General features: G+C 41.0%; 1 protein-coding gene across 1 annotated transcript; it reads left to right on the top strand.

Annotated features, from left to right (window-relative positions):
- Positions 1-7: 7 nt before the first annotated feature.
- LOC104269958 (insulin receptor substrate 2-B-like) lies at positions 8-22,757 on the top strand. Its single transcript, XM_009868711.1, has 2 exons — positions 8-3,173; positions 22,283-22,757. The coding sequence occupies exons 1-2, from the start codon at positions 161-163 to the stop codon at positions 22,285-22,287; spliced, it is 3,018 nt and encodes a 1,005-aa protein (XP_009867013.1). The 5' UTR covers positions 8-160; the 3' UTR covers positions 22,288-22,757.
- The last annotated feature ends 477 nt before the right edge of the window (positions 22,758-23,234 follow it).

Raw genomic sequence — 23,234 nt, 5'->3', positions numbered from 1 at the left:
GGCTTCCACCGCCGGGGAGGACGTGAGGAAGTGCGGTTACCTGCGGAAGCAGAAACACGGGCACAAGCGCTACTTTGTCCTGCGGGCCGAGAGCCACCTGGCCCCTGCCCGGCTGGAGTATTACGACAGCGAGAAGAAGTTCAAGAGCAGCCTGCGGGTGATGGGGACCGGGGGGGCCTCGGCCTCACTCTGCTGTCCCCCGCCCAAACGGATCATCCCCCTCTACCAGTGCTTCACTGTCAGCCGGCGGGCAGATGCCAAGCACAAACACATCATCGCCTTGTACACCAAGGATGAGTACTTTGCCATGCTGGCTGAGAATGAGGCTGAGCAGGAGGCCTGGTACCAGGCGATTAGTGAGCTCATGAGCCAGAGCAAGAGAGGCTTCCTGGAGCAGGAGGACCATGCTGATCAGCAGATGGATGAGGATGATGACCACTACGGGGCTGCCCTGAGGCCTGGCACTGTCTTCAAGGAGGTGTGGCAGGTCAATGTGAAGCCCAAAGGGCTGGGACAAACAAAAAACCTTACTGGAGTGTATAGGTTGTGCCTCTCCAGCAAGGCCATCCACCTCATCAAGCTGAACTCAGAGGTGCCCTCTGTCTACTTACAGCTAATGAACATTCGCCGCTGTGGACACTCGGAGAACTTCTTCTTCATCGAGGTGGGCAGATCTGCATCCATTGGACCTGGAGAACTCTGGATGCAAGTAGATGATTCGGTGGTTGCCCAGAATATGCACGAGACTTTTTTGGAGACCATGAAGGCTCTAAAGGCCTTTGCAGAATTTAGGCCTCGAAGCAAGAGCCAGTCTTCTGGTGGTGGTGGTACCAATCCTATCTCCTTCATCACCACTAGGAGACACTTGGGCAACATGCCCCCCAGCCAGATGGGCTTGCAGAGAAGATCTAGAACTGAGAGCATTGCTGGAGGGACTCCTCCGACCACCAAAAGCAGCAGCTCCTATCGCTTCAGAACATCCAGTGAAGGAGAAGGAACCATGACTAGACCTTTTAGGTCAGTGACTGGGAGTCTCATCCACCTGAATACAGCGAGAATGAATCTAGGCCGGCAAGAAGGGAGTGGAAGGTACGTGAGAGCCACTTTCAGCTCATCTTACCACACCAGGTCAGCTTCGCTGCCAGTTTCTCATTTTCCCTCCACTACGAGTCCCATCAGTGTTTCTTCCAGTAGTGGCCATGGCTCTGCTTCGGATGTGTTGACTAGGCCCTCTAGCTCATCTGTTTGTGGTTCCCCAAGTGATGGGGGATTTATCTCTTCTGATGAGTATGGCTCCAGCCCTGGAGATTTTAGGTACTTTCGAGTGAGGAGTAATACACCAGATTCCCTGGGAAACACACCACCTATCCGAGAGGAGAACTGTCTGAGTGAGTACATGTCCATGAATAAGCAACAGGTGGATGATAGCTCAAGAGATGATTATATGGAGGCTGAAAAGTGTTTGAGGAAAAGAACTTACTCTTTAACAAAACCAAGTTCTGTAGCAGTGCAGCAGAAGATGACACAAACTGCAGCTTTGTTAGATGAAGATTCTGCAGGAAATCCTGGACAATTACTTTACTCTGAAACACCAAAATTGAAAAATAAGCATGAATTGGAGTACAATGACACTAACCTTGATTCTCTATGTCGCCAAAACAAGAGTAAAGCCAGTGACGATGGGTACATGCCAATGATGCCAGGAGTTGCATCTTCTGTCTCCAGTAACAGTGATTATTTACCAATGACTTCTAAAAGTATGTCTATTCCAAGACAGATTAACAATTCATGGTCACCATCTCAGGTTGATTCCAGAGGATATATGATGATGTTTCCAAAGGCTAGCTCTTCACCTGTACGAAGTCCTTTAACTGGATTTATTTCTAAAGAAAGTAATGAGAAGATCATAAACAATGAGTATATGGATATGTCACCTGGTAACTTGGCTTCAAAGCACCCTGGTGATTTGAATTATATTCACACTTCTGTTTCCAAAGGTTTTAGTCCGTATTTTTCTTTGCCCCGAAGCTTTAAGGCTTTATCAGGACAAAATGGTGATCACAGTGAATATGTTCCAATGTCTTCACCTGGAAAACTCTTGTATGGTGGACCAGAAAATGTAAAAGGGGTAAGCAGCGAGGCTCTGGCTAATGGCATCACTAAATTGCCGACGGTGAAGGCTTCAGATGAAGTACTTGTGCAGAACAGGGCTACAAGGCCCACAAGACTCCCTCTAGTTACAAGAGGGAGTAATACTATCCCGAGAATGTATGATCGTGCAGTTCCAGTTGAACCAGCAAGTCCTGGTGAATACATAAATATAGATTTTAATGAAAAGGCAGGTAATACACCATATTCTTTGTCTGCAGAAGGATCACCATCATCTCTTGGTTCAAGTAGTGACCACAGACAGTCTCCACTTTCTGATTATATGAGTGTTGACTTGGATGTACAGTCACCAAAAGTAGTGAAGGAACTGTCTAACTCTCTGACAGATATTTCAGTTTATGCAAGTTCCAGTATTCCTAGAAACCAGTCAAATCCTGACTATGCTAGGCTTTCATTTGGTAGTGCTTGTGGTAGCACTGGAAACAACAGGACTGATGGCTACACAGAAATGACCTTCAACATGGCAGCAACACCACCTCAGCCATTTGACTCTGAATCTGATGACAGTGTAAAGATTGATAGCCCTTCCTCCATTGTTAGTAGATTGTGCATTGTTGATCGATATGCTGGTGGCAGTACCTTCTCTGTTCCTAGCTCTGAACCTCCTGTGGGACCGAAAGTGATTCGAGCTGATCCTCAAGGAAGGAGGAGACACAGTTCTGAAACGTTCTCTTCTGCAGGGACAGTGATGACCTCTTCCTCTTTCTTTACTGATAGCAGCAAAAGACACAGCTCTGCCTCGTTTGACAATGTATGGTTAAAACCAGATGAAAAGATTTCTGATGATCAGGAAAGCAAAATGTCCAGGGATACCTCAACTGGATTTCAGAATGGCTTAAACTACATTGCTTTGAATTTACACAATGATCCTATAAGCTGTGAGGCTAGTACTGCAACGCAAACTTGCCATCTCCGAAATGGTACTTCAGGTTTGGACAGTGGAGCTTACGTAAGCATAGATTTCAGCAGATCCGATGGGCTGAAGTGTAATGCCGTGAGAAAAGGTTTGTAACTTTAAAAGTACTTTCTCTTCATGCTTGCTTAACTGTAGGAATTAAGTTCTCTACTTAATACTAAAATGTGGCATTTGGAGTGGGGTAAATTTTTTTTAATAATCTTCAGTACGACCCATCTTCTTGTAGGGCAGCATCCTAACCATTGAGCAGCATGAAAGAGGACATGGTCCTTGAGCTAAAGGATTTATGTGACTCTCCTGGGCAGTCAGAAGTGGTATCAAACTGTCACCTACCTTGTTTTTTTTTATAAAAGAATTTTGCTGGAAGAAACATTAATTGTATTTCATGTTGTGACCTCTTGTCCTGAGGTTACAGCAGCTCTTTTTTTCCTTCACTTCTTTTTTTCTCTTCTTCCCCTCTTATAACTAGATGAATTGTCACATTTTCTTTTTAATGAACTTGATGTTTTTATAATTGGTGTCATGGATAAGGAAAGCTGGAAACTGCTAAATTGAATTCAGACTTCAAAATTTGGGGCTTAGGCCTGTTCCTTTCAATAAAGGTAGGTGAAATGCGTGTTTTGTGGGTTTTTTAATGTGCAAATCTACTGACATCTATTTAGCTGAATTTTGTGTAAACAGAACTCAGCTTTTTCCCCTTGGAAATCTAGTGTGTTCCATTTGAGCTTTTGTCTCCAAAGTATCCTTGTATACTCTGGTGAAGCCATCTCCTGGTGGCTAACCAGGATAGTGGTGGGGCTTCTGCAGCCCATGCCCTTCACCTTCAGCACTTACTAGTGTCCGAGTGCTTAGCTTAGTTGTCACCCTTCCTGTGCAGCACAGAGGGATCTGCCTTTTGCGTAGCACGTGAGGAATTCTCCTGTATTAGAGGAACAGTGGTCTCTGAGCGGTGTCTTCCAGGTCTGAACCTTCGGAGAGAAGGCTGTGCTAACTTCCAAGTGATCAGAAGTCTGACCCAATATAAAGTAATGCAGTTTGAGGTGGGCATAACACATAAGGGTGTTTGGGGTGGGAAGGAAGAGTATGGGAAACAGGAAGGACTCTCCTATTCATGTGATAAGCTCTCATGGTGGGAGTGAAAAACAGTAATTAGCTGTTAGTAGTATTGTGCATGTCCACTGACTGAGCGGCAGTGTTTATGCAGGCACTGTGTTAGCCTGTGACTTTGGAAGTATCCTTTTTTTGGTGTTAGTGACCCACTGAACCAACAGGAATTCACCTTCTCAGATAGAAAAACATGTCTGTTGGAAATAATGTTTTCTTCTCTTTGCAAATGTACATGTAGTCAATAATTGATGAGTACTGAGAGGAAATATTTAATTGCTGTTGGACATTGATACCTGTCTTCTTGTCTGTCAACAGAGAAAGCCGCAAAGGGGAAGGCCATTGCTGGTTTTTATATTTTTAATCACACAGGCTATTGCTGAGTTTTATTTTTTTAATCACAGTCTTAAACACTGAGATTATAGTTGTGTGATTTTTATCTAGTTTCACTTTAAAACTAAGTGTCTAAAGGCAGAAGGTGTTGCAGGAGCTTAAAATGGCTCACATGCCACTCATAGTCTGGCAGCACTGCTTGGGGCTGCTCAGAAGTGTATGGTTTGCCTCAGTGTTTAACTCTGCTTTGTTTTCTTGGTTGGAGTCAAATTTAGATGTTGAAAGTTGCCAGTCTGAGAAGTGCTTTCTTCCAAAGTTAGTATTTGAGCACTTCAGTGATTTGCCTGCTAAGTCAAAGGCATGCTGATTGCTGTAGTGGATTTGTGTGGTGTTGGTTGGTTTTTGGGTTGCTGTGTTTTTGGTTTTTGTTTTGAAAAAGCACCCCCAAAGACAGCAGAATTCCTGCTTGATCTTATTCCCCTCATATGACTAAAACCTGTGTTATAAAGTAAAACTAATTAGAAAATGGAGAGAAAGAGATGATTTCAGCTGTACTGTAAATACTACATTTATTTCAAGAGATAATGTGTTTAGAAATTTTATTTACGTTAAACATTTTCTTACTACTGCTACAGGAAAATATTTTCAGCTGTGTCCTTGGGGGGTTTTTCCTTTGTTTGTTACAAGTTGCAGAGAGGCAGGAGACTTAAAGCTGCTGGTTTTTGCTGTGAAGTTCTCTGAAATGAAACATGCATGAAAATGAAGTAAACTGTGCATAAAAACACAGGCTTTGGCAGGAAATTAAGCCTTAGAATAGTTAAGCTTAGGCTGATAGTTTCTTTCTAGTCTTAAAAAGGAAAACAAAATGATAAAACACTGCTCCAAAACAAGACCTAACGGTTTTCTCTAAAAACAAAGTAAATTATTTTTGATATATAGTAGGAGGGCAGATGGGGTGTCAGCATTGTTCACTTGTAGGTGGCTCATGGAAGGTTGAACAGATTGCAGAATAGTCCAGGCTAAAAGTACCTTGCGAGGCTCAAATACAGTTTTGTAAATTGGTGCTGTATATCTGTTCCTTAGTAATGACTTAAATTTCTTAATTATAAAGATACCAATTTTCATTCACGTACTAAATTGTGTCTCTGAGCTATAGCTTGTCTATTTTCAGAAGTCTGTTTTCTCTAAGCTGGTCAGTTTCTACTGCAATAAAGCTTTAATTTTTATATTGAATTTTTTTTTCTGAAATCCAGAGAAATACTTTTCACGTTCCATTTTGAATAGTGAAAATGAAGCTTTACTTTTTGTATTCTACAGAGGTGTAGTGTGACTGTGTGTAATTGATATTTTTAGTATTTCTGGAGACCTAGCAGAACTGAGTGCTGACTTCGTTCCTTCTAGGCCCCACTGTTTTGGCCTCTTTGCCTGCAAAATGCTCTGTGGTTAAATCCATTCTTAAGGAAAATTTTTAGATGTGTTTACCCTTTACTTCCTAGAAAGGAACTATCTCTTATCTATTAAATTCTGTCAGGAAGAGAACTTTATCTCTTCTGCCTAAATGGCAGGTTTACTGTAAGGAAAACAGTTCCCACCTTCAGATTATTGGCTTTTTTGTTTTATTTTTGTTTGTTTAAATGGAATATTATGTCTGGTGACTCAGCTGCATTCTCATAACATGTTGAGCATCACTACCCCCTCATTGTAATTCTCAAACTACTTCTGATTCAGGTTCGCTGATGTCAATCAAACTCTTTTTTTTTTTTTTTTTCCCCCCTTCATGGCATAGATGGAAGAGAGGAAGCATGTCAACTTGAAATGGTAAATAGACCTGACTTGTTATTGTATTTTTATTTTAGGTTTAGGCAAAATTGAGCTCAACTTTTTCTCTTCATCATGATGATGATAAAAAGAATGCTTGAAGTTTAAGGAGGTCATTAGCAAAATAGTTACACAATATCGAAGCAAGCGGTTTGCAGTTTTGATTATATGAATGAGTCATGAAGTTTTGTGCTAGAAGTATGGAACACTAAAGCTACTTCAAACAGGGCTTAGCTAATATATACCTTGTTATTGGACCTTGCAGAAACTGAGGAAGATAAAGAGAATGGAGTGGTAATAAACTTCATAGTAGGTCCTTTATAATACAAGTTTCTTCAGTCTTAGTTAGAAATATTAAACCTGCAAAGATAGACTGGACTGCAAAACCAAAACAGACTGATCAGGGTAAATGTAATGTTCAGTGTAGTATCAACCCATCTATTTTAAACTCACTCTTTGATCTCATCTGTAGCTGATATGATAACACTGCACTGAAATATTATTTCAGAAGTTCTCTAAAGTGCAAGATTATAATTTAAATATTCCTCACATCTTTAATCTCCTGTGCTAGACTGGGCGAGAGTGCTGTGTACACTTTGGGAATCTGAGAGGAAGGAAAACAAGTACAGCTGTGAAGTATAAAACTTGTGTTCCAAATAGTCCAGAACCTTTATGGTAACTTGCGTATTTCAGATGCAAAATCTTGACGAGTACCGTGAACAATATACACTTTGAGAAATTCAGAATCTGGAACGATTTTAGCTTTTACTAACATAGTAACTTACAGTTTATGGGATACAATGCAAATAACTGCCCCTTCTGGGTTTCAGACTAGTGGTTTTGAAAAGTTTGCTTCAAAGCGAGGCTCTCGTGTATCAGCGGCATACTGCAGGAGATGAGGAGTTCTAAAAGTTATCCGATACTGACTCATACTGCTTTTTTATTTTACTTAGTCCTGCCCTTCCAGTGGCTCTGTTCCAGCCTGGGATTACTGGGTGGGATTGTCTCTAGGTATTTGGGTTTTTTTGTGTTTCCAGCAGCATGTTAGCAGTAGATAGTTTGGGTTTGTTTTTCTGTGCATATGCTCCTTTTTATGAAAGGATCTTTTAAATTTTCTTCATATTGATTGCTGGGGGGAGGGTTTATACCTTGATGTTTTGGAAGGTACTAAAAAGAGCTAATAATACTGCGTTGTACCTTGGTGTGTACCTTCTGTGTACCCTGTGTGCTTTATTTATGGATCTGTGGTGCTCCCAAAAATCCTGAATGATGTCAACATACTGTTGATTGCACTAGCAAGTTTGTTTTTCTGATCTGAAGCGGGAGACAAACTACAGTTTTAAGTACTGTTGTGATCAAATGTGGCATTCCTCAACTCAAAGGAAAAATGAAGTTATAGAACTGAAAGGCAGGGAAGAGAAAATCAAACTTCCTGGGGCCTGGAGATGTGTTATTACTACATTTTGTCCTAAAAATGTAGCACTGTCTTATGATTCATCCTTAAATGGTATATATGCCACCCCCCCTCCCCCCCCAATTGGCTATTTGGCTTCTTTTCACGTTCAGCTTTTGCATGTTAACAACAATCCAATGATCAAGTTGCACTGTTGTTTTACACGTTAAAGCAATGACTAGAGGAAAAGGAAAAAGTATGTTCTAGTTTTAATGAAGCCCTGCATCTCTGTAAAGGTTACTCAGTGTAGGGATGGTTATGATTTAGTTGAGAACTTTGATCAGTAGGCATTTGTGACATAATTGAGGGCAGTGGGAAGACTAAACCTGACTCGTCACAGCCATTTCAGAGGTATTGCTGAGTATCTAATCTAAATGATTTTGAACATACAGGTTTTTGGATTTGTAGAGATTTTGCATCAGTTGTAGAATTACCCCAATAGCAGCAGTGCAGTAGACTGTTAGCAAGATTTTTCTGCTCTTGTTACATCATGAGCTGTATCTTAAGGGGCAAAGGTTGCTGATTTCAAAACATTATTTTTCTGCTAATTTAGCTATATGGTGGGATGCTAATGATTCAGACTGCTTGTGTTGTGTGTATACATGTGTGTTGTGTGCCAGTGATTTGTGAATTAAGTATAAGGTCTAATATTTTTAATTTTTCCAGAAGAAAGTTTTTGAAAGAGGTGACTTATACGAAATTAATATGGTTAAGATTTGGCTATAATTGCACGATGATGTGGCAATTTAAAAGTTTTCAGTTTTCCTGTGACGCATTAAGTTACTACTAAAAGGTGAATAGTGTTTGTGTTCACTGTATGGAATATACATATTAACTGTTATAAATATCAAGTTGAGTTATTAGTGCATAAAATATATGAAAATAGTATTATCTTTTTGCTAGGACATGAAAAGCTCATAAATATGTTTTGTACTTGGAGAAAGTTTTGCCTTTCAGTAGAAGAAGATTTTGTGGAATGACTGAGGAGATCAAAATATTTTTTTCTTTTTCTGAAAATTATGGGAAATATTACCAAAAGGAGCAGAAGAAACCTGGTAAAATTTTCTTCTGCCTTTACTGAAGGACTAATGAATGATAACCTCCTTCCACACGGAATAGTGCAATTCTGTTCCATGCTCATGCCAAGCCAGCTTGCTTTATTGTTTATGGCTCTTGCTGAACAGCTGAATTTGCAGTATAACTTTCTTTGATGCTGGGAATCCTGAGCCTGAATTATTTTTTGGGAAATGGTGCTTCTTTTCACACAGATCTGGGCTGCTCGGACTTCAGATTTCTTAATGAAAGCAGGTGCATTGTTAGATAAATGAGAATCTGTTGAGGCTAGACCAAGAAGAGATGTTACTGTGAATCATGTGATACCTTATTTGTATGACAACTCTGTTTAAGTTGTTGACAGGTGACTTTTGTGGCACCTTATTGACAATTGATCTGAAACGGCCAAGACAAACCAGCAAATGGTACAGAAAGCCTTCTCCTTGAGTCTGGACACTTCTGCTTATGTGGTCTAAGTAACAAACCTATTTGCAGGTGGGTTGGCAGAGGGCATTCTTCAGAACCAAGTGGGATGCAGGTAAAACTACCACCAATACAGATGAAGGAGCATACTTTAAGTTCTGGAAGTCTAAAACAATAAAGTTTCTTAAATCTAAAGCAATATGGTTTGAGGAGCCAAAAAGATAGTGTTTGCCTTATGGATTTTTTTGTGTTTTAAGTGGGTCTGTTAGAGAAATTTGTAAACTATTTGGATTTTCAGTAGTAACATTCACTGTTGAGTTCGGACTTCCAGAATATTTGCTTCTTGTTATTGGGACACTTTGGGAGGTATTAGCATCTATATGTAACTCAGTGGTGTTTTTTTGGGAGGAGTGGGTGAGCTTGATGGTTTGTTTAAAGAACAAAGTGTTTTCAAATTGTGCATTGTGATGAACAGGAAATTAGTTAGAAATGAGTTGGAAAAAAATGAACAGATTTGATCTTGAGGTCACTCAGACAGTATTATGACAGTGAGTCTGTTCATGCAAGCTTGTAGCTCAAGACGTGATCTCTACTTGTTATAGAACCTGAACAGGTAGGCAGGATGGGGGTCCCCTGTACCATGCCGCAAATGTGAATGTGTTGATTCCTCTCCTAAGGAACTTACAGTTGAAAAGATGAAACTGAAGAGATGGATGAAACTTAATGTGCTGGAGTGGAGAGTAAGATAAAGATCAAGGCTGCTACCATTGGCAGAGGAAGATAAGAGTCAGCCTTGTAGAGAGATAAAAGGCTGCCTGACAGCGATTGCAAGAGAAAAAGCTGGTAGAGGCACTTAGAAGGGTATGTACAGGGCAGGGAGCGATGGAAGGTAGCGAGCTATAAATCCAGTGGTTGCAATGGTTTAAATGACTTGAAAAGGATGAGGTAAATGTCAGAACACTGGCCAGGATATTAATCTTGGTAAGAGGAATGCGGGCCATCATGTATCTCTGAGTTAGGACCATGTCTCAGTGTTTACTTACTTTGCCCTTTTACACATGGAATGTGATTATTTTGACTCTCTTTTTTTTTTTTTTTATGCTGCCATATGACTGATAAGAGTTGGTGCAAGCAGCAGGCTGCAGGAATCATAGAATGGCCTAGGTTGGAAGAGACCTTAGAGACCATATAATCCAACCTCCCTCCTGTGAGCAGGGACACCTCTCAACTAGACTAGGCCTCATCGAACCTGGGGGCATCCACAACCTCTCTGGGCAATTTATTCCAAAGTCTTGCCACCGTCCTACTGAAGAATTTCTTCCTAAGACCCAATCTAAATTTATTTTCCTTTAATTTAAATCCATTTTCCCTTGTCCTATCGGTAGACACTGTTGTAAAAAGTCCCTCCCCAGCCTTCCTGTAGGTTCCCTTCAGGTACTGGAAGGCAGTTATAAGGTCCCCCTGAAGTCTTCTCTTTTCAAGACTGAATGATCCCAGTTCCTGCAGGCTGTCCTCATAGCGGAGGTGCTCCAGCCCCTGGATCATCTTTGTGGCCCTCCTCTCAACTCATTCCAGCACATCCATGTCCCTCTTATGGTGAGGACACCAGAACAGGACGTAATATTTGAGGTGGAGTCTCAGAGAAGCAGCATAAAGGGAGAGAACCTTCTCTCTTGATCTGCTGGCCACACTCCTCTTGATGCCTCCCAGGATGCGGTTGGCCTTCTGGGCTGCATGAGTGCACTGCCAGCTCACGTGGAGCTTCTCATCTATCAGCACCCTCAAGTCCTTCTCTTCAGGGCTGCTCTCAACCCACTCTATTCCCAGTTTATATTTGTGCCTGGGATTGGCCCGATCCAGGTGCAGGACCTTGCATTTTGACTTGTTGAACCTCATGCACTTTGCACTGGCCCGTTCCTTAAGCCTGTCAAGGTCCCTCTGGATGGCATCCCTTCCCTCAAGAGAGTCCACGGCACCACACAGCTTGGGGTTGTTGGCAGACTTGCTGAGGGTGCACTCGATGCCGTTGTCCATGTCGCTGACAAAGATGTTGAACAGCGCTGGACCCAGAACAGACCCCCAAGGAGCTCCACTTGTCACTGGTGGACATTGAGCCGTTGACCACAACTCTTTGAGTGTGACCTTCTAGCCAGTTCCTTATCCACTGAGTGGTCCATCTGTCAAGTCCATGTCTCTGCATCTTAGAGACAAGGATGTCACGTGGGACAGTGTCAAATGCCTTGCACAAGTCCAGGAAAATGGCATCAGTTACTTTTCCCATATCAACCAGCACTGTAGCTTTGTCATAGAAGGCCACATAATTAGTCAGGCATGATTTGTCCTTAGTGAAGCCATGTTGACTGTCACTGATCACCTCATTATTTTTCATGTGCCTCAGTACAGCTACCAGGAGGATCTGCTCCATGATTTTACCTGGCACAGGGGTGAGACTGACCAGTCTGTATTTCCCTGTGTTTTCTTTGCTTCCCTTTTTTTTTTTTAAAATGGGGGTTATGATTCCCCTTTTCCAATCTGTGGGAACCTCACCAGACTGCCAGGACCTCTCAAATATGATAGCTAGCGGCCTAGCAACTTCAGCTGCCAGTTCCTTCAGGGCCCGTGGTTGTATCTCATTAGGCCCCCTGGACTTTTGCACCCTCAGATTCTCTAGGTGTTCCTGGACCTGATCTGCTCCTACCCTGGGTGGTTCTTCACTCTCTCAGACCCAGCCAGTGTCCTTTGTGACTTGGGTGGTGTGGCTCAAACGCTTACTAGTGAAGACTGAAGCCAAGAAGTCATTTAGTACTTCAGCCTTCTCCATGTCCTCAGTAACCAGGTCACTTGTATTGCTCCAGAGATGCCCCACATTCTTTCTCTTTATTTTTTTGTTGTTTTTTTCCTCACATACCTGTAGAATCCTTTTCTGTTATTTCTAATATCACTGGCCTGATTTGACTCTGTCAGGGCTTTAGCTTTTCTAACCTAATTTCTGATTTCCCAAGTAACTTCCTTGTAATCATCCCAGGTTACTAATCCCTGCTTCCACCCTTTGTGTATTCCCCTTTTGTATTTGATTTTGGCCAGGAGTTCCTTGTTCATCCATATAGGCTTCCTGAAGTTTTTGCCTGATTTCCTCCTTTTGGGAATGTAGTGCCCTTGAGCTTGGAGGAGATGATCCTTGAAAGTCAACCAGCTTTTGTGGGCTCCAAATCCCTCCAGGGCTTTGTTCCATGGTATACTGCTAAGGAGGTTCCTGAAGAGGCCAAAGCCACCTCTTCTGAAGTCAAGGATTTTGAGCTTGTTGAGCATTCCCTTCTTTACTGCCCTTAGGATCTCAAAGTCCACCATCTCATGGTCCCTGCAGCCAAGGCTGCTTCCCTGTTGGTGAAAATAAGGTCTAACATGGTACCTCTCCTCGTTGATTCCTCTGCTTGGAGGAACAAGGCTTGAAGGGCCTTGTCCACTTGGTCCTCCTGCTCAGGTGGTCTGTAGAAGACCCTCACTGTAATGTCTCCTACCCTTCCTTTTGCCCTGGCCCACAGGCATTTGGTCTTTTCATTGTCACTTGCCAGATGTAGCTCCATGCATTCTAGCTGTTCATTGACATAGAAGGCAACACCTCCTCCTAGTTTCCCCTGCCAGTCCTTCCTGAAGAGTTTATACCCTTCTACTCCAATACACCAGTCGTAGGAGTCATTCCACCATGTCTCTGATACCAATCAGATCGTAGTGCAGCAGGCTCTCAAGCATCTCCAGCTCTTCTTGTTTATTGCCCAAGCTGCGGGCGTTTGTATGAAGGCATTTGAGCTGGGCCTCTGATAAAGTGCCTGGAGCCCCCGACGAAGTACAGCTGCACTTAAGCTGGGCTAGAGGTTTCACTCCCAATGCTGCTATGCTGTCTTCATGTGATCTGGTTGTAACCCCTTCGCTCTTCATGTTTAGTTTAAAGATTGCTCAATGAGTCTTTACAGCTCATGACGCAGGATCTTTATTTCCCCTTACAGTCATCTGAACCCCATCTGGTTTCAGTAGGCCCAGGTGCTATGTAGGGATGCGTACTGGAGCAAAGGATGACCCTACAGTGTCGCTAGGCAGTTCATGTCTCATGGACCCGCATCCTCTGTTCTTTATGGGGCTTTGCTCCAAAGGGTGATGGTGTTGTTTTGGCGTTACTGTTGGTTCCTTCCTGTTTTTGAATGACTTCTTAGGTGGCATCTCTGGGCTTCAGGTAACCTTCTGACATTGGGGAGGAGGCAGCAGTGTGGCTTGGGAGGTGTATTCACCTTTAGGATTTATAACTAGTGCATCAGTCTTCAGAGTCCAACTGTGAACAAGGAGGTCTGGATGGCACTTGTTCAGCACTGCAGCAGTGCTTTCTGCTGCTTGAGAGTAGCCTCTGGAAGTTGGAATGCAAAACGATAGCTTTGGTAGGGTAAAGTTATTTTATTTCTGTGTTGGTAGATCCAATTGAACAGATACGGTGGTGTTTGCAGATGAGTCTGGAAGTGATGATAGCAGTGAGACTTGATTCAGTGTTCAAGGTGTAAGTTATTGAAGCATTAATGTTGACATGTTCCACAAGATAAGCACAAAATGGAAGTTGCATGCTTAAAACTTGTCTGTGTGTAGACACAGTTTAACTCTGTTTTTGGGAGCTCCTGAGCTGCTTCTGGAAGCTGAAAGCCCTATCCTTGGCTCTTGTGCATGTGCTGTGATTTGAGAAGACCTTGCTTCACACATGTGGTGGAATCTGAACCTTTTGTCCCATAAGCTGGGGTTTTTAATATCCTAATATCAATGTAGACTCAATAATGTAATAATTAGAAAATGTACAGAATTGATTCATGCCACTGCTGTGCAGGTGAATAGATAGCAGGCGAATAGGTAGTGGCTGAGAGCAAAAATATTTTTTTTGTGCAGGCATGTATGGACAAAAAGGAATGTCTGAGGAGGGTGTAACTGGGTATGTGGCAATGTAGTAACTTTCTGCCTTTGACAGTCATTTATGGCAATAGAGGTAAAAGAAAAAGGTAATGCGGAATGCTTTCAAACATTGATGGCTAAAGTTGGGAAGGGCAAAGGGGTGAATTGGAACAGGTGAAACTTTCTGTAAAAAGGCAATATCAGGAATGGTGGTTTAAAAGGTGGGGAGCTGTTTCGTTAGTCACGAATGGCACTGTTCCTTTCTCTTAGTTGTGGTCATAATAGTTTGGCTCACTCGAAGACCTGTGCCTGCAAGCAGACACCACCCAGCAGAGGAGGAGCAGGGCTGGTGTGTGTAATACTTCCCCACAAATGTACTAGCCTCTGATTATATTTTGTTGTTGTTGTTGATCTTTCCTGAGACTGATAATTTGTCTGTTTTATTATCCTTTGTGGATCTTTAATCCAAGTGCTTATCCAGTCTCTCTTTGATCCTGTGTAAACTCCTGGTATCCACAGCAGCCTGCAGTCAGAGTCAGTAAACGCTTCATGCAGATCTCTCTCTATTTTGGACCCGACTCCATATCAGCTTTGTTTGTCAGCTCCTAGCTTGTGTACTGGTAGAGATAACCAACCCTATCTTTTGTCTCCATGTCACTTAGGATCGTGTAGATGCTGTATTCTCCTCTGCCATACACTTAGCCAGTGTCCTGTCAGCAGCTTCCTGTACTGTACAAAGCAGGGTTCTGTGGTATAATACTATTTCTTAAATTTTCTGATACATCCTAATACTTCTCTGCAGGCTGGAGAGTCCTTGTTATTTGGCTGTTCCAAGTAACAGCTACTTGGAAGCTGTTTCACACCTTTCATGAGTTTTTCTGCATTACTCTGAAACTTTCAGTTACTCCACATTCTTCCTGTGTCAGGGAAGCAGAGCTCTTTATGATGTTCAGCAGTGGTATTTGATGTGGCTGTTTTCTGTGTATTTCCTAGCATTTCTTAATGTCCAGTTACAACAAGAGCACAGGCAGGAAATATATTCCTCCCTGTTGGCACTTGAGGGCTCCTAACCGTTGTCACAAGAGCAGAAGGAACTTTAACAGGTAGTATTGTCAGAAGCCACACAAACAACATTATTTCCTTTTTTTTTTTTGGCTAAATTTTACCTATGTTTTCTGCAGTTTTAGAGGTTGGTCATAAGATCTTACATGCTTTCTGTGAGAGTGCTTTTGAAAAAATAGAGCTCTTTTTCATTCTTCTGTACATGAAAATCTGAAATTTTGAACTTGTGTGTTTTTAAAGAAGTTATTTTTTAGTGTTGTCTTGCTACATTGTAATAGAAATTTAGTTTAAAAAAAAAACACAGAAACCCCCCAAACAAACACCCAAAAGCAAAAAAACCCCAACAACTACATGTCAAGCTGTCCGATTCAATTTGAATTGGTGTTAGGCCCCTGCCAGAAATGCATGCAAGTATCCTAATTCTAGGAATAGTATCAGTAATAGAGATGAAATTAGAGAGAGTGCATAAGACCTTCCTAGAAACATCACTGTTTATAAAAACAGAAAAAGAAGCCACTGTTGCAAAAGATAAGACATTTCTGCAAAGTGAATAAACTATCTTAAAGCATCAGAGATTTTTTTTTTTTAGCTCCTGAAATTGCTAAGCACCAAGAATAGTGGAAACATATTTTGAATGAACAATTGTGGATAAAGATTATTTGTAAGAATAACTTTGTCTTCTAAATTTTGGAAATACAGTTTGAGGAGGAATCTTAATTTACTGGGATATGTTGTTACCAGTTACTGTGTTTAAATAGTTTATCCAGTGAAAAGTGAGTCAGGTAGCAGTTTTTAAAAAATAATTTAACTTTTTTTAATAGTAGAAAGTCAGTAAAATTGTAGGTACAAAACATATTCAGTAGCTCCATTTGAGCATCATTAGTTTGTTGTTGAAATAAGGAAGTATATGGAATATGTGCTTAATGCTTAAAGGATGTCTTTCTGTGACAGGTCCTTGTTTGGGGTACCCAGATACAGTAACTGAGTGGGTAATGGCCGCAGCAAAGGTGTCCATTTTTCTGATTTTTATTTGTAGATTTGATGTCTGTGTGTGCCAATTCAGAAGGAATTCTGCATTTCTAAAAGAACACCGCTTGCCTCTACAAAGACTAAAGCTATGCCATTAAAATAAGAACTCAAAGAAATATGGCAATGATGTAGGATAGTAATTATGTATTTGGCAATATTTGAGGCATAAAAATTCTCACTAATTTATGAAGAATCTTTGGGGAAATGACCTCGCTCACCTCTGACCTGAATGCCACATGGAAGGTCTGAAATGTAATACATGGTAGTCCTCCTGCTCTGTCGGCATGAACAAAATGCTTTTGAGTGCGCAGGTTGTGTCCTGAGGTTGTGCTGGGATATGGTGCTTTTCTGAACAACTGGAATATTGTGTAACCATACACACAGGAAAGTCTAGGGCTGTTCTGCTGCTTTTGATATGCATAGGTCAGATTAATTTTGATTTCCCCCTAACCTGAAGTTCAGGAAATGGATAATTTCAGTAGTTTTCTCCAAAAAGCATTAAACTGTTTCAGTCTTTGACATGGAGATTGTAATAATTTAATTATCTTAAATTAATATCTTCTGTAAACAAAGCTTTTACCCTTTCAGGAATCAGTTGCAGAATTATGTCAGTAAAAGCCTTTCTTATAAAGACAGATATTACTTACAGTGAATTTCATTGGGAGAATTATGGTATGTCTGCTATGTTCTTAAAATCTTAGTTTGTTTCAAAGTCACCTGACTTGCATGACCTTAATAATTCAGATGCAGGATATGATATATTCTCATCTGATACATTTTCAGATGGAACACACTGGGTCTGCTGTCTAATGAATTAGGACTACTCTAATCCTGTGCCCGTAATTTTTTATAAAACTGCGGATTATTTTTGCATAGAGAACTTGCAGAGCAGTGTGTTCCTTAGTTTTAAACAAAACATTTTTGAGCAATGGCATACTGCCATCCTATTTTAAATATTTGCCCTCTTAGTTTTTCTTCTGCCCTTGCAATCGTTTTCCTCTGATTGATTGTTCTTCCAAAGAATTTGGACATCTGTGAGTAGTTTTATAATCTGATTCCATCTTAAATCAATGAATTTAAATAATATTGAGTGACAAAAAGTACATTGTTTTAGTTTTCTAAACTTTGCTTATGTTTTGAGGAGTGAACTGTAAAAATGTTTGGGTGTTTTCTGGACTGGTTTTCCATATTAAATGTTCATAGGAAGCTGAATTTGTATTGTTCTCAATATTCTGAAGCAGTAGAGCTTAATTTTGTATAAAGGCTAAAGCTTTTGTGTAGAATCTGTTAATGGAGCTGAAGTTTGAATAAACAGAAAAGCACAGTGTAGGGCGAGATGAAAGTAGTGAGAATAGTGTATTTCTAGGCTGCTTTGAAAATGCAGAGACGTTTTTGAGTTCAGGTTTTTGCTGTTTCTTTTGTTGTAATGATCAGATATCAGGTAGGGGGGTTTTGTTGTTTTTTTTTTTGTTTAGGGGGGTGTTGTAGACTGAGCAGTTTTTCTTGGAAGAGCTTGTGACAAAATTCAGGAACAGAAGTGTGTTTACAGTGCAAGTGAAAGTTATTTTCAAACTTGTCATGTCTGATCTGACCCCTCACTGAGTTTTATTTGGTGGCAATTATGTTTTGAGAACTGCAAGGGACTGATGGGCTATGTTGTGAGCATTGTTCCTCTTGTTTCAGCTAGTTCAAATCTCGTAATTTGTTTTCCTTTTAGAAGAGTTGCTTCATCCATTTCTTTGAGAGCTTCCTTTTACTGTTCAGTGTTGAGTCAAATAGAGTAGCTTTTTTATTACACTTACCATCTAAATCTAATTTTTATTGTTGATCAACAATGCTTGTATTTGTAATATTAACACAGAAAATTGTTGGCTGATGAATCTTATGTTTTGAAGACTGACAGCTGTGCTGTTTTCTTTGAGGACTTCATGTCCTCTACTCATTTACCTTCATATGCTGGGTAGTCAAAGATGGAAGATGATCGAGTGTGGGACAGAAGAGCCACCAAGGAGCTTTGTGTGTGAGCGCTAAATGAACCCATGTCACTTGCTAAAGATCCTTCTGTCAAGGAACCGAGAGATGTAAAATAGCTTTGAGTGTCAGCAGCACAGAAACATCAGCGTTGTTCTCACTTACACTAAATCTATTTTACACCTCTTTGACTAATAACTTTTCTTGTGGTGTACATGCACATGCGGTGCTTTCACACAGCACAAACAAAACTAGTTCTCTGTTGATGCCGAGGTCCCTGCTCGTTCCTTGCAGCCATAGCGTGAAAATGTGAGATGCAGTTCAGCACATGGGCCTCCCTGAGTGGATGCGATGAGAGCAGCTGCTTCAGCTGGAGCTCCTACAACTCCACAGTTCAAAAATCAGTATCAGGGTTTGTGTCTTCAACTGCAGAAACTCTCCCTGGCTCTGCTGGAGAGCCCGCTCACCCCTGGACACAGAATCCACTGGTCATGACATGGAATTTCTGTGATACCTAGAGGCTGGTGGTGGTTGACCTGTGGGTCATTCTGGCTGCAGTCCCACTGTGGTGAGGAATGGACTCCAGAGTGCCACCTTCACGAAGAGTGGTGACTGCAGACGATGTGGGAGGCATCTTGCAAGACCTCAGTCTTGCCTCCGATTTATTTATCTATTTATTTATTATGTGGTCAAATTTCACAAATTTCCCTTTGTTTTTCCTGATACTGATATGTGTTCACATACAGATATAAATGGATATATGTACGTATTCTATCTCTCTATATAAATGCTTGGTGCTTTTAGTCCCCAAAAGAGCTGATCAGGGCATCAGCCAGCTCACCTGCTCCAGCTACAGTACTGAAATTTTCGGCTTTAACACGGGGATTAGAGAAGTGATGATAACCAGTTACTCCATGACTGAAAGATGCAAAGCTTTATGAGACTGTTACCAGCTTGTACATAATGTTTATATGAAATTCCCTTATGTTTATTTACAGTTCCATTGAAAATGAGAAATATGATGAATTACAGTTTATGATCATGGTGAGAGAGGGACATAAATTAGTGAGATCCCATTTAACTAGCACAGAGTTTGCGAAATGAGGATGCTGCAAGGAAGTCCTGAGCTTGCCTTTACACTGTCGTAAAACTTTGAGCCAGAATATCCAGGGAATTTTTCAGCTGTAATGAAGCCTTATTGAGGATTCTTCTGGTTAATCTGTGTTAATCTGAGCTCTGATAAGAGTTACCTGGTAAATTTGCGAATTGGTTATCGTGCTGCCTTAGTTAAGCCAGGCTTTCTCAAAGAAATCAAATTTGTAAGTGAAGCAGGTTTTGGGTTTTTTGCTCTTAATCTCTTCCCCTTCCCCTCCAAATGTCTTAAATACAATTTTGCATAAATTTAAGAAGATCTTCAAAACGTTTTAGGTATAAATACTGAGTTCTGCCAAGTGGGCCTTTGCTTTTAAAAATGTTTTGGGGATATGCTTGGAGAGATTAGAATAACTTGTCAAACAGCTTTCAGGTGTGTCTTGTGTGTTAGACGTGGAGGAAAAATGTCCTGACAAAAGTAGAGACAGTTTTTGAAGCTTCTTTTATGTAAGCTTATAGGTCCACAGCAAGGAAAGGGTGGGGGGATGCTGGTAAATGTTATTTTTTACTGAAAATAAGTTTAATGCAGAAGCTTTAACTGTTGTAATGTTTGACTTTGCATGCATCACTGAGGTGTGATCCACTGCAAGCTGTGGTGCATATTTTCATCCTTTGGTCCTACAATAAAATAATACTTTTGTAAAGAGGAAAAGTATTTAAAAAATATCTTCACTTGGCTCTTGTGAAAACAAAGCCATCACTAACCACTTCATGCTCTGTGTGTAACAAGCAGTAGCTTTTTGTAGTGATCTTATGATCACAGAAATGGAGATTCTTGAGCTGAAAGTGTATTTTGGCTGTCTTTTCTTTGGATTGAGGAAAACCAAGTTACTGTATTTTTCAAATCACTACTAATTTGAAAAATGAAACTCAGGAACTCAGACCTTGGTGTGGGTTGTGTAGGGATAAAAGGGAGTTTCCTCTGAAGTTGAAGGACCCCCTCTGTACTTCTGCACAGCTTCCAGCCCTGCCATGGTCTTTGCTTCTGGTCACTGCTCCAGAGACAAAGCCTTTGCCAAGAGCTGGAGCTGCAGTGCTACTGCAGTTGCACAGACAGGGCTGATCAGTGCAGCTTATCTAAGCTTTGTTCTTTTTTTCCCTTTTTTTTTTTTCCTCTTCTCCCCTTTCTTTCTTTTTCATTTGAAGGGACAGTATTTTTAGCTGGACAGAAATTGGAATTTTTTTAACTTAGGGTGGAGTTTACCCATACTTTATTATTGGTTATGTAAGTAAACATACAGTTTGCATTATTATACATAATGCTTGCTTAGCTGGTCACATTTTCTTCAGCATATTCCTGTGGTAGAAGCAGTGAAGCACTATGCTTTCTTTAGCAATGAGATTTTAATTGATTTCCCTGTGATACCACCGAAGACAACAGGCGAGACTAAGCTCCGAAACCCCTTCTTTCGTTTCCCCTACTTTTACTGATGGCCATGGTGCCATCACTGTGATTTGTAATGAAGTACTTTCCATGTTGCGGTTCTCAATGGCAGTGAGCTCTCCCAGAACAGTGAGAGCAGTCGTACAGTGTGGGTTGAGGGGAAACAGTGCACTGCGTGTCTGTATTTGATGTTTTCCAATGACCAATGAGAGCAACCCGCTGTTTCCTTCTTCCCTGTAAAGCCAGGAAACAGATCCTTCAGACATGTACCTCAAACCTTGAAGAGAAAGTGAGCAAAGCCACTTGATGGGCTGAGGACAATGCCCTCAGTCTTGGCTGAGAGGACAAAGTGGTGGAAGAGGACAGTGTCAGGACTGGGAGACAGCATAACCCAATGATTTGGCTGATGATGTCCTTCCAGAATTAGTGAGAGATTAGTGTTCATGCTGTCTCTTTTGGGAGTAGAAGGGGTTTTGTAGTCTGCTGAAAAGTAACTTTTTGTACATTCCTCGGTTTGTGTACACACTGCTGCAGAAAGCATTTGCATCCCCTTCGTAATTTTTTTCTGTGTCAGGAACCTTTTGAATCACTCTTATTTTGGCATGTGCGTGGTTAACTGCAGGAGCTGGTGTTCTGCTTTGAGGCCATCCTTCCTCCTATTTCCATATCTGCTTTTTCATCCGACTATAAGACAAGATTATAGATTACATTTTTTTCCCCTACTTTTACTGAGCACTTTGAATTTTTTTTTTCCAGTCCATTTGAAGCTCCTGGTTTATCTGCCATGTGCTTTCATACCATGTGTTGCCTTTTAGTGAGACTTTCTTAAAAAAGGGAAGACTATACTGGGGATTGTTTCTTATAATAACTAAATTAAGCTTATTCCTGAAAAGCTGAGGACAGGGCATGCAGCTGTCATGACTTGCCACTCAGTGTTTGGAGCTGGAGTTGCAGGGAGTGTTTCTGTTATAGTTCTGTACCTGCTGTGAATAGGAGTGAGTGTTCACCACAACCTTAATTAGATCTGGGTGAACAGAGCTGCTCTACATTCATCCTGCACTGTGTGCTTAGTAATAGCCTCTGCTATGTGCATCACCCATCAAGTTGGGAGGATTGAGATCTTGTTAAATGAAATACTGATAGTGTGATAGAGAAACAGGTGATGGGTAGCTGTGAGCTTTGGTCCTTCTCACAGCATGTGGGCTTGCCATATGGTGCTGGCTGCTGCCCAAGCTCCTGTCCAGTGAACACATGTCAGTGCTGTGGTTGCAGCAGCTCCCCTGTGCTTGATTTAGACTTCATGGTTCTGCCTGATGGCTCAGAATTTCTGAACATGTTAATCATTTGGAAGTGCCCCTTCCCTCTGTGAGAGATCCGTGTTCAGGATTCAGAGTCCGTCACTCCTGCTATGGATAAGCTCTATGCATTCTGCTTACTAGAAAACGTTTTTTTCCAATATAACTGACTACTTTTTTTTCCCCTTCCTTTCTAGACTGACTGCATTGCCATGGAAACCTTTGCTGGAAGAGAAGAGTTTCCTGCTGGTAATTCCAGAAACTGTGTGGTGCTTTTAGAAACAAAGCTCAGCTCCAGCCAGCTTCTTCAATTTCCACTATCATGGACATATAGATACACATCTGTTTAATTAATTTTTTCATAAACATCAGCTCTCTACTGTTGAATTAATTTGAACTGAGATTTTTTCATAGCTGTGCTTTGGTGATGGAATTTGGTATTTCGTGTCATATCTATTTGGGAGGCAGTATGAATGCAAATAGGAGATCTCTGTATGCCCCTTTCTTCCTCCTGCCTCTCCCGTTAATTCCTTTTTTTAAAATTTATATTCTGAGAACTAAAAGCTGTTTTTTGATTGTTTAACATGGATTTTGCTTCTCTCGTACCTTAACAAGTGGTTAGCTTAAAACATATATTAGAAATATTTTGGCAGTTCAGGATTTTTTTAGGTGGCTGGATGGAAGGAGGAAGAGGCGCACATTAGCGTGAGGAGTGAACTCGTGGGACTTCAAGGGTCTGAGGAGGAGAGACCTCTTCTGCCTTTTTTTTATGGCTATTTATTTTCTTTTTAAGGTTTAGCTTTCATGGTACAAGAAGTATTTCTTGATCATAGGCTAGAGTATTTTAAATGAAATGTTTGTCAGAGCTTGAACTGAAATTTTTTTTTTGCTCAGAATTTTGGTATGTACAAAGTAGGATTAATGGGCTGGTTGTCTTGTAGGTTGTTTTTGTTCTTAGCCTCAAGATACTTGCTTATAAATACAAATTGTGCAAAATGAGGTTTTTGTTCATGCATTCAAATGGAGAACTGCAGAGTCGTATCCAATGTTCCTGACTTCTGCATTACACTTGTCGGCTGTAGCTTTTTAAAGGGAAACCACCCTAATTGATCTTACTTTTAGCCAAAGTCCCACTTTTACTTTGGGACT

This window comes from Apaloderma vittatum, unplaced genomic scaffold, assembly GCF_000703405.1.
Source record: "Apaloderma vittatum isolate BGI_N311 unplaced genomic scaffold, ASM70340v1 scaffold8474, whole genome shotgun sequence".
NCBI lineage: Eukaryota > Metazoa > Chordata > Aves > Trogoniformes > Trogonidae > Apaloderma > Apaloderma vittatum.
This window is presented reverse-complemented; position numbering and strand designations above follow the sequence as displayed.

Excerpts from the sequence above, each read along its gene's own strand:
- LOC104269958 (XM_009868711.1), top strand. The coding sequence starts at position 161 with ATGGGGACCGGGGGGGCCTCGGCCTCACTCTGCTGTCCCCCGCCCAAA.